The sequence below is a fragment of the Anguilla rostrata genome, unplaced genomic scaffold (genome assembly GCF_018555375.3).
Source record: "Anguilla rostrata isolate EN2019 unplaced genomic scaffold, ASM1855537v3 scaf0897, whole genome shotgun sequence".
In the NCBI taxonomy this organism is placed as follows: Eukaryota; Metazoa; Chordata; class Actinopteri; order Anguilliformes; family Anguillidae; genus Anguilla; species Anguilla rostrata.
In genome coordinates this window covers 1-12,178 of record NW_026986281.1, presented here as the reverse complement: position 1 = coordinate 12,178, position 12,178 = coordinate 1, and the positions used below count along the sequence as shown (strand labels likewise).

The 12,178-nt window shown below is 39.7% G+C and overlaps 1 protein-coding gene and 1 long non-coding RNA gene across 4 annotated transcripts; both read right to left on the bottom strand.

Moving 5' to 3' along the window:
• Nucleotides 1–16: 16 nt before the first annotated feature.
• On the bottom strand, nucleotides 17–3,010 carry LOC135246774 (B-cell receptor CD22-like; the record flags this gene model as incomplete). Its single annotated transcript, XM_064320071.1, has 4 exons — nucleotides 2,011–3,010; nucleotides 1,689–1,928; nucleotides 1,077–1,340; nucleotides 17–147 (listed from the first exon to the last, which is right to left on the bottom strand). Coding segments are annotated over exons 1-4 (1,125 nt in total), but the record flags the coding sequence as incomplete, so codon positions are not given.
• A 3,305-nt stretch (nucleotides 3,011–6,315) lies between these two features.
• LOC135246775 (uncharacterized) lies at nucleotides 6,316–12,027 on the bottom strand. Of its 3 annotated transcripts, none has more exons than XR_010327919.1 (4): nucleotides 11,760–12,027; nucleotides 11,176–11,257; nucleotides 7,590–10,957; nucleotides 6,316–7,000 (listed from the first exon to the last, which is right to left on the bottom strand). It is a non-coding gene; the product is annotated as an uncharacterized LOC135246775 (long non-coding RNA). The 3 variants fall into 3 exon arrangements; XR_010327920.1 differs by having other exon boundaries at nucleotides 6,316–9,489; nucleotides 10,519–10,957; XR_010327918.1 differs by having other exon boundaries at nucleotides 6,316–10,957.
• Nucleotides 12,028–12,178: the final 151 nt, after the last annotated feature.

The following is a 12,178-nucleotide window of genomic DNA, read 5'->3' as shown; positions in this document are numbered from 1 at the left end:
TCCATGAGAATTCAGCTCCAATCTTCTTATACCAGGTGTATCTGTGCACTGGTGGGTTGCCATCACTGCTGCAGGTCAGAGTCACTGAACTGCCCTCCACTATTTCACCAGAGGGGCTCACTGATACTGAGATGCTCTTCGGAGAATCTGAAAGAGAAAATAACAGGTCCTGCGGTTTTAATTAAAAGTCACACTGAGGTATTCTTGGAAGTATCTAAAATCATTAGAAAAATGTGTTAAATTCCATGATTTCTCACTCACTGTGTTGCATCTCAAAACACTAGTAGAGACATTCATTTCAAAGTAATGTTTATAATGGAGCTGAAATCTCGCAATGTGATGTGGAGGGGTGGTGTGGTTAGGATGCCATCTGCAGGTGGAGTGGGAGCAGTATAGCTGGCCTACAACCACGCCTGTTTGCAGTTACAATTGATTGGTAATGGTTTATATGCTCTGCCTGCAGTGAGACCGGGGTGCTGGAATGAGAGACGCACGCGGGAGCGGCATGCCATCTAATCCCCGTCCTTATCGTGCGTGTTTTGTTTTGTTTTGTTTTTGTTTTCGAGTTTTTGGCATCGAGCGCACAATAAAGCCTTGGTGCCTCTACCAATGACGGATTGTGTGGTTTGTGGGGAAAAGGACTGCAGAACCTGTTACAGTAAATATCCCAGTACATCATGCTTTGTTACAAAATGAACTGGATATACTGTAGCTTTTTATGGTAGTTGGAAAATGACACAGCAGAACCAAGTTTTCAAAAGTGACAGAAGTATTTAGATATGTCTTTTTAGCATCTTCATTAATAATGATAACTTCATTTTTAAAAGTTGAACAGCTACATGTGGTACCTTTTTTGCCCATTGCAAACTCAAAATGACTACATGTTTTACCTACGACATGTCAGTATGATCAGACTCATCACTGTATGATAATGTAATTATATCTGATTTCTCCTCCACTGGCCAGTGTGACTGCTTTACTCCGTGTCTTACTGCTGTGAAGTTACCCAAAGACACTCAGGAGATACTGACTCTCTGCTCTATGTGTCTGAAGCTGAGATGCACTGATATACTCACACTGCACATCAAGACTTTTAGGAGGAGATCTGTTTCTCCCAATCCCATTCCATGCCTCACAGTAGTATTGTCCTGCATCCTCCGGTGTGATGCTTTTAATGGTGTAACTGGATCCTCCCCATGGGGATACAGCTCTATTATTCTTATACCAGATGTAACTGTGCACTGGTGGGTTGCCATCACTGCTGCAGGTCAGAGTCACTGAACTGCCCTCCACTATTTCACCAGAGGGGCTCACTGATACTGACACGCTCTTTGGAGGATCTGAAAGAGAAAATAACAGGTCTTGCAGTTGTACGTAGATGTCACACTGAGGGGTGACATCTATATAAATATACTGATATACTGATACTGAGATGCTCTTGGGAGAATCTGAAGGAGGGAACAATAGTTTGTTGTTTCATGTGAAATTTAAACCTGACACAGGCATACTGTATGTAGTGTTTTCTCTTCATTGCATTATGGCATGTTTTCAGGTATTGAAGTTTCATGCAATGCAATAATGACTGCATTTACATGCAGCATAGTATAATCTGTACAATTTCGCTGAAAATTATAGTTGAAAACTTTCAAAACTGTGAGATTTGAAGAAGTTTGGCTTCTGGTACTCACATCTTACATTAAGAGTCACTGCAGGGGACTGAAGTTCATAGCCTTTTACAGCACAGGAGTATCTGCCTGCATCTTCACTGCTGGCTGTGAACTGGTGTCTCTGATCAGTGAAGGACAGAGGAGATCCATCCCTGTACCAGATGAAGGCTGGGCTGCCAGTCAGAATGCAGGTGGTGCTACAGGTCAGTCTCACACTCTGTCCCTCTGTGACTGAGTCAGGATTCCCCATCACCTGTAGATCTGCAAACAGCAAATTAAACCTGTAAAAAAGCTTCCATTCATACTTGAGGGTAGATAATCCTCTGAGTTTTAAAATAATTACCAGTGACTTCCAAAGCGACCCCAGGTTCTCCAGTATATTCATCACAGGCGGTCAGGACCCTGAATCGGTATGTTTTTGAATCGGTTTTTCTCAGCTGGTTTATTCTAAAAGTGCAGTCATTGTTCTGATTCACCAGGTACTTCACACGGTGAGAGTATTCTGGGTCCCGGGACAGGTCTTTACCCTCCTGTTTACTGTTCCAGTCATAAATAACCCAGAATGTTTTCTGCACTGTGTGATATGAGGGATATGAGTACGTGCAGCGCATGTCTACTGAAGACCCCTTTAAGGCACAGATTCTCTCAAGGGTGTAAGTAACTCTCCATTCCGTCTGACTCAGCACACCTGAAAAATACAAACACACACAAGCACACACACACACAGACACACATACACTCACATACACACACACACACGAGCGCGCACACACACACATGCGCACACATACACACGAACACATGTATATATACACATACATACAAACACACATGCGCACACATACGCAAATGCACGCACACAAACATACACACACACACACAAACACACACACACATACACAAATTCACGCACGCACACACACAAACACACTGCTCAGAAATCCTTTAAAACACAGATGTGTTGGCAACATGACAGATAAGGGATTCAATTAACAAAACTTTAAAACAATTGCACCTAACTTCTCCAAAACTATGGAACATCAATAATTGTACTTGTAGTTCAATACTAACTGATGTCAGTAGATGGCAGTAGCCCTGATCAATGTGAGTTTCAGAGGAACAGGAAGTCTTGCTTAGTAGCTAGCTATGCTAAAATGTAGTAGCAAACCAAGCAAGTTATGAGCGAGTGTCTGCGTATACCGTCGGCTGAAAACTGTTATGTTTTGCTTGCAGTGAAAACAAACTGCTTTCATTAAAACGTGGCACCGGAATACTTGTGTCGTCATTCTAAGAATGCAACATGCACAATCAACAGCTCCGAGCATTTAGTACAGCCACAGATGTTTATATCATGGCTCTGTCTCAGTTTTAAAGCTGAGTGTGAAGAGGATCTTCATCTTAAAGGTTCTCTCTATTTATCGTCTCTTCAGATGAGCGATGTTGCACTACTCAAAACTAATGTACTGTAGAACATTATTTTATATTAATTACATATATTCTATAAGGCAATTTAAATGCATTCACTTTTGTTGCTTCTGATTGAGTTAATGAAGGGAGACTAATAAATAGGAACACATGCTGATAAATACTGTATATGTAGACTGAAATATCAGAACAACATTTGGAACAAAACACACAAACAATTTACCTGACACGGAGAGGACAATTACCAACAAGGTATTGAAGAGCATGGCTGCATCAGATAGAATCATCTGAATCAGATGAAAATGAAGAGCACAAACAAAGACTGTCAGAGTTTTCTATTTACTTGCAGGAATACCAGAATGACAATTACTACACAAGCACACACACTGAGTTAATGTGCTGCTAATGCCTAAAAATGCTTTGGGTTGTATGACGATCTCACAAAGATTCCAGAAAGCAGAGACTCAAACAGCCTTTTACTTGATGAATTATATTTGCATGGAAGAAGCATCAATCGTTTCTAGTCAGAAAATGCATTTTATTTTATATTTGATTCCAGTTTAATCATCTTGCACCACAAAATATCGTGACGTAGTTTTGATTAAATTAAATTATATGATGATGCACTTACCAGGAGAGAGTTATGATCTGGCCTCAGTGGTTTGTTAATGAGCCATTAGTATTAAACAGCCTTGCAGACAGAGCAGTGTGGCTGAATATGATCGCAAATAAAATGATATACACTAAATATAAAAGTAGAATGTGTTACAGATCTGACTCACTTCCTGAAGGTGATACTTGTTTTAGATTGTATATTTTATTCAAAAGTTTGTATCTGATACAGAGTCGTTTGCTTTGTGTCTGGACTGGACCAGTAGTGCCTTTTCAAAAAGATTGGGTAATTCTTATTTCTTTGCCCCCACTGTATTATTGAAATTCAGATGTCAATAATTTTGTTCATTTTTGCACATTACGCTTATAAAATAAACATAACTACTGTGTTTACAAAAATGATTCCGGATTACAACACAAAGTGATGCTAAGATCTGAGGCTTTGCCGATTCCAATACATCCATCAATCCATTCATTATCTATACCCGCTTATCCTGAGCTGGAGCTGGTGCTGGAGCCTATCCAAGCATGCATTGGGCGAGAGGCAGGAATGCACTCTGGACAGGCTTCCAATCTATCGCAGGGAACACACACCATTCACTCACACATTCATACCTATGGGCAATTAAGAGTCTCCAATTGGCCTATTTGCATGTTTTTGGACCGTGGGAGGCAACCAGAGTACCCGGAGGTACATGCAAACTCCAGACAGAAAGGCCCCAACCCGAGATTCGATCCCAGTGCCTTCTTGCTGTGAGGCGACAGTGCTACCCACTGCACCACCATGCCACCCCTATTCCAATACATGTACAGTAGAGGTTAAAATAAAAGTGACTGTAAAAGGTGTGATAGGCATCAGGCACAGGAAAACACTGATACATTCAGGAGCCCTATACAAAATCCATTACCTAAACCAGATTATTTAATTCAGTTTAGTAAAAGATCTTCCAGGAATTTGATCTGAAATTGTCACGGTACGGGTAGGGGGTCCCAAACGCAGAGGAACAAAAGACAAACTCAAAAAGGGAAAATTAACAAAGATTTTACAAACAAACAGGCAAACAAACAGGGAACAGACAAGGTCACAATGGGCAAAAACACAAACTCAAAAAAAATCGAAATAAAACAGAAAACAAGAGGAACTCACAAACACGGGCAGGGCAGAACACGGGCAGGCAGAGCATAAGGGCAGGTCAAACAAAACACAGGCAGGTACAGGTGGTTTGAAACAAACAGAAGTCGGGAACAAACACAAGGAACCAGCACCCAAGTCAAGGGAACAGAGAACTTAAATAGACAGGGGGTAACAAGACACGTGAACTCAAAAAACAATCAAACCAGAAGGAGGGGATAACAAGACACAGGTGGGAACAATGATGGGATAACGAGACAATTGAAAACAATCATACAATTAACAGGGAGGGAGCAGGACACAAAACAGAAGTTCCGCCATCTGGCGGCCCAACAAGGGAAACACAGACAGGAAAACAGGACCATGACAGAAATGTACATACAAGACTCATCTATTTTAATAATTGCCCCATCTACAGATATTAATATTAAATATATTGAATCCATCTATCCCTCCTAGGTAAATTTTACTGCCACAAACAGCATGCTTTACCATTGCTACCATACATAACTCAGTCGTGTTTATGTTTCATGCATCAGATTTTTGACATGAAGCTGGAACATCAACAAAACGCTGCTGTAGCTTAGCCTATAACCCGCTTATTAAAATAAAGATTGCACACACTGTACTTTCACAGAAGATGTAAAGAGCGGACAGGTGTAGTTATCTTTGTGAAAGTATCACAGCTCTGGTGCCTCAAAGCGGGTACTCTGAGGTGCCCCTGCTTGGCTCTTTTGTGCAGAGGAGTAGCGGGCGCGGCTGTGGGTGAAGCTGCCTAATTTCAGACCAGAGCCACCCTGACCAAAGACAGTTAAAGCGCTGCTCACTTCCTGCAGCCTGTTCTATTCTTAATTTTATTTCACACCTCAGTTCAGTGTCCGGTGGTGCAGAGCTGTTTCTGTGGTTGATGTTCATGTGACCTTTTAGATCTTTGGTTTTGCTTTGCCTGTTATACGGTCCTTCATGCACATAATTAGTTGCATTTCAATGCTTATACTTCATAAAGATGATTTTTACTACATACAACCTATTGTATAGTATTATTATAGTATCTTTTAAAGAGATGAACTTGATCCCCACATGTGAACTAAATGGAATGCAGGTAAAACACGATGGCCATATGAAGAAAATAATGATAATATTTTTCAGAACAGAGGTTTGAGGTTCACAGTGCCTTACAATGCTCAAATAATCCATAATACATTGATACAAATAATAAAACAATGTATGTAAAGAAGACAAATAAAACTTAAATTTGGGCTCAATACAACAAGGCAAAGTAAAATTAAGTACTAAACACTGTTTAAAAAAAATCTAGGACCTCACCTTTAAAAGTGACTTGAGTTTGCAAATTATAATCTGTACAGACAATAATACAATATGAGACTCTAATATCTTCAGACAGGGGTCTGGAGGACTATGCAAAGTAGACACGCACACACACACACACACACACACACACACACGCACACGCACATATTTTCAAGTATACAATTTAGTTTCACAAAAGTTTAAATGATGGAAAAATCTATAATATTCCTCAGGAATAGAGCACACCAGTAAATGCAGTTCATTTACAGTTCTGCCCATGTCATGAAGCCAAAGAAATCTACTCATCTCTGTTGTAGAGCTGAGCATAAAGAGGAACTTAAGATCAATCATTTGTTCTACATTTCACAGCAGATGTGTGGTAAAAATAAATGTAAAAAGATTCTGCTCAGCCTAGAATCTCTAAACCAAATTCAAATTCAAAATAACTTTATCCGTTAGGAACTTCATTTGTGTAAAAGCGTCAGTGCATACACAATACATAACCGGACAAATGAGAAACACAGATTAGACAACATACAAGTGTAGCTTAAATCAGTTTAAGATTTCCCCCAGTAGGGCATCTAAACAACGTATGTGATCTTGTATGTAAGATTTAGATTCCCATTTCCTGTAACATATGTCTTTAATTTTTTGCTTTCCCAATCTAATGAGTTAAACAGGTTACATCAAATCATAGTAATTCTAAATAGATTTTAGCTTCTGATAGATATTGTAACCTCTGTAAACTGGCATTAATAAGCAGAACTGAAGTTGAACTAAATTGTTTACCTGAGGCAGAGAGAAGGGCTTACAAAAATACTGTTGAGGATGTTTCGGGCATGGCTGCATCGGCCTGAACATACATATAAGAAACATAACTTATATTATTGCCTTTTGTTTTTTAAGCCATAACCAAAATTCCACAAAAAAATCATTGATATTCAGCGTTTAACAGATAACATGGAAAGTAATAAAAGAAAGAGTTACTGTCAGTATGCAATGATATATATATATATATATATATTTTATTTTTTATTTTTTTTTACATTATTTTAATTTTAAGAAAGCTAATTTACTGTTTTAACGAATGCTGTGCATGATTTCCCCACTGGTCACATAGCCACCTTTCAGCAGTGAGAGAGACTGATCTCCATTAGGATCACTAGATTAGCACAGAATAAAGCACTAACTGTAATCCGTAGATCAGAGAACAACAACACTGTACTTAAATTTCTCCACTGTTTAAAAAAATACAATAAATGTAAGCGTGCAAAAATCAAAGATTTTTTTTTTCTTCTCTCAACTTCTATCAAGGCACTCTATTGAATCATATACATTATTTTACAACTCAATGAAAAAATGTGTTAACAGCCATTAAGAATAAAACAGGGCTGCTGTAGCCTAGCCTATAACCCCCAGATCAACATTAAGATTGCACTTACTTTCGCAGAAGATGTAAAAAGCGGACAGGTGTAGTTATCTTTGTGAAAGTATCCCGGCTCTGGTGCCGCGGCTGTGGCTGAAGCTGCCTAATTTCAGACCAGAGCCACCCTGACCACAGACAGTGGAGGAAGTTAAAATGCCACTCACTTCCTGCAGCCTGTTCTATTCTTTATTTCATTTCACATCTCAGTTCAGTTGGGGTGGAGCGGCACTGTTTCTGTGGTTGATGTTCATGTGACCTTTTAGAACTTTGGTTTTGCTTTGCCTGTTATACGGTCCTGCAAGCACTTAATTAGTTGCATTTCAATGCTTATACTCCATGAAGATGATTTTTACTACATACAGCCGATTGGATTATTGTATCTTTCACATTTCACAGAAATGAAATAGATGCCCACACGTGAATAAAATGGAATTCATATGAATATTATTTTATTTATTCATTTTATTATATTTATTTATTTTATTTTATTTTATTTTATTTTTGGGGGGGGGGGTTTGCAGGCAAAATATGATGGCCGTATAAAGAAAATAATGATAATCTTTATCAAAACAGAGGTTCAAGGTTCACAGTGCTTTACAATGCTCAAATAAATCATAATTTATTGATTGACATAATAAAACAATGTATGTAAAGAAAACAAATACAAAGATGCATTATTTCAAATTGCTAAACAGACAGAAACTAAAAATGGGGTTATTACAACAAGGCAATGTAAAATGTAAATCTAAAACACTGTTTTAAAAGATTTTGGACCTTGCTTTTAAAAGTGACGTGAGTTTGGAGATTACAATCTGCATTAATCTGCATTATAATCTTCCCATTCAATGTGAGAGAATACATGCGCATGTACATGAGTTATGAGCGTGTGTGTAACAGGGTTATACAAACGTGTAACTGTGTCACAGGAGCATGTATGCAGCAGGGTTACATGAACATGCATGTATGCAGCAGGGTTACATGAACATGCATGTTGCAGCAGGGTTACATGAACATGCATGTTGCAGCAGGGTTACAGTACTCTGGGAAAATTCCTCCACCAGCAGCTCTTTATAAGATGGAGAATCTAGCAGAAACAGACTGCAGTTCTGTATAGAGATCTGGAAACTCGCGTTTTTACTTCAGCTCTGCATAGCTTTTAGATTGAGAGAGAATGTCCCAGTGACACCCTCACAAAATGCAACATTCAGGCAGATTTTGAGAAACAGATATCTGAAGAATTTGTATGTTGTAAATGTTGTAATATTTGATGGTATTGTCAGAAGACTAATCAATTTCACATCAAAAAAGAAAAATCCCCCTGAAGCACGTTTTAAAAGATGTCTTGGGGGCTAGGGGCCTCAAACTCTAACCCTGTACGACCACAGACTCTGCTGGTTTTTGTGATTTCACTCAGCAGCTCATTTAGGCCTTGGAAACAAGGCGTGCAGACTCCGTAGACCATCGGTGACTTATATTCAGTGCAGGAGCACATGACACACCAGCAGACGCAGCAGCCTCCTTTGAGGAAAACTGGCTGCAGCTGAAGGGGTGTTGGAGGGCCAGTAGGGGGCAGTCTTCTGTTCAGATCAAATAAAATTCGACGTGACATCATTGTGATGGGGCACCGTGAACATGTTGCTCTTCAGGTGCATTGTGAAAACAAGATCCTGATTCGCTGTCGGTGAAGTTCCCACGGCACTTTTCCAAAGGTAATGGCCGTTAAAGTACCCTGGGTCAAATCGTGTCTCCTCATCTGGCCATCTAACCACATTCCCTACATTTGAGTGGCCACAGTCTGTTGACTTAGTGGACTATACGTCCCAGAATCATTTGGCCCAGGACCGGAAGAGATGGAGGGGCCTTGTGGAGGCCTTATGCACCACTTGGCGTGATGAGGCCTAAGTAAGTAATAATATCTCATAAAAAACACGTTTTCAAAGTATAAAAATGCCAAGTTACTCACACATAGAAGACATACACCGTCTATAACTCATTCATTCACACTGCCAAAATCCACGCCTGCCATTAAAAGTATTGATATCGAAATGACGCCAAGTTACGGTACTAGAAACAATATAGGCTATCTTGCCTCACCAAAATTAAATAAGATGTATTCCAAAGCAATGCTACCCAATATTTCCTCAATTCTTTCAAACCGGAGGTTTACCAGTCTGTCACTTTGTTAGGGGCAGCACCATGACATAGCTATGCAATGCGTGAAATATCATTAGCAAACCTGTCCGTGGTTTTAAAGAAGAACACAGGCCAGTAAGCACAGAAGAGCTCCCGTTGAACCCATATGGCTTAGCAATATTGTGGCCGGTTAATAACTGAATGTGCAGACGGTACGTCATAATGCAGTGTATACGTTCGGTGAACGGTGGGTAGATATGGTGCAAAAGCAATAATTGAGAAGTAGTAGACAATTATTAGTGAGGGTGAAAGCAGATTACAGAAATGTGTTCTTAGCTGGGCTTGAACCTGGGACCCAATGATTCCCAGGCTGTAACCTTGCCCACTAGGCCACAGGCAGGCTAGCTGTTTAAAGTGGAAATGTTTCAGAATAAAAAGGTATGGGTATTTTGCGTGTGTATGCAAGTTTCTGGTGTCGGTAAAGTCTCCAATGGGGAGACATGTTGTTAGTGGGATAGGCGGCAGGAAAAATAAGAAGAAGAATGAGAAGAAGAAGAAGAAGAAGAAGGAGAAAACGCAAAATCCCGTTACTTTGGGGCTTTATTATGTGAAGTTGTTTATTAATTCTGTTTGTTGAAATGGGGTGAGAATGTACAGAATTTAATGTTTTTAAGGGCTGAGTGTATGTGGCTGTTGTGGTTATTTCTGTGGAGAACCCTGAAAAGTGCCAAACTCTCAGTGCTGTATAGGTATGGGGCATGCCCCCGCCAAGGCGTAACTTGGCGGGATGGCATACCTGCCATCCCAATCACAGAATCAATTGAAGAATTTACATTACAGAATTATATTTTAACATATTGTGGATTGCAAAATGAAATGAAAAAATTTCCACAGACACAAGTACAATCTAATGGCAGTTAATTGGGGAATGTTCTGCAATATTTTTAACCAATTAAAATATGGAGCAAGACTGAAATTGAGTTAAACTTAGCAGGAAGTCCACACTAATTGACTGTAACTTGCATTGTGTGTATCTGTGCTTTGTGTCTTCTGTTCAGCACAGATCTACTGACTTTGTAGTTTCATAAAAAATACAGCATGTACAGAAAACTGTCCTTTGCTTATCCCGCAAGGCTGATATGGTTGTCATGATCCAGGTGTCCAGGTCCAGGAATATCCAGGTGGGAAATCGTTTTTTACAGTGCCTGTGTGTCTGCTACTCTCTCTCTCCGTGCACTTTTCTTCTTCCATCTGAAAGGGGGGGGGGGGGCAAAGTAACAGACCTTCAGGAGCTGTGGATCAGCCATCCCAGATGACATTTCACAATAACATCCATACCAGCTCCTCTGAATTAAAGTGAATCGGAAAAAATTACTGCATGTCTCCCTGATATTTAATAGTGAATTTCTAATCATATGTCTTCTCAGTGATGATTGATTTCCAGATGTTTCTGCACTGGAAACGCTTACCTCATACACGCAACAGCAGCAACGAGTGCAACAGCCACTGTGATTCCAACAACCGTCCACACAAGCACTGTCCTATCCCCTACTGCAAATAAGCAGACATAGCATTTTAATTCATGTTTAGGTATGTACCAGAGACTGTAATACAGAGTGACCTAAAAATAAGTGCATACAACTGGAAGACTGGAAGGACAACGCCAGACCAGGAAAATCAATGAAATAGCAGATAAATCTGTGTAGGCCAGTACAAGTTAGCTGAGAGAGCTGTGTGGGCTAGCACAGGAACCAGATATGGGCATGCATACCCTAACTCCCCCCAAAAATATAAACTATAATCTAAATGGGGGTGGTGTACTGCATATTGTTTTGGAGGTGATGAAATCCATATATGATTATCCATTATCACCTTTACAAGTAAGTCATACTTTCTTGTCTAGATTAAGGCTGGTCCTAGTTATACATTATTTTCAGTGATACCATAACCAAAAAAATCAAACACGCAAGTAATTTATATCAGATTCTGAAACAGAAACAGTCACCTTTGTTCAAAAGAATAGAGATATTATTGTAGATCACTTGTCACTCACCTTCTGTGTTGATTGACACAGCAGTAGAATTCTGAGCTCCAAGTCTGTTCTGTGCCTCACAGTAGTACTGTCCTCTGTTCCAGGATCTAAAGTTAGAAAAGTTCAAACTCTGTCCAGATCCTGCCTGCCAGACTCCAGCAGTGTCATTCTTCTTATACCAGGTGTAGTTCTGCACAGGTGGGTTGGCATCACTGCTGCAGGTCAGAGTCACTGAACTGCCCTCCACTATTTCACCAGATGGTCTCACTGATACTGAGGTGTTCTTGGGAGCATCTAAAATCAATAGAGAAATGTGTTCAATTCCATATAATTTCTCAATGTCTGTGATTTGTCTCAAATAGATTCAGAACAATTTATTGCAAAGGAAAGTTTATAATGAAGCTAAAATAGCACTTTGCTAATGTTTTTTTTTTGGATTT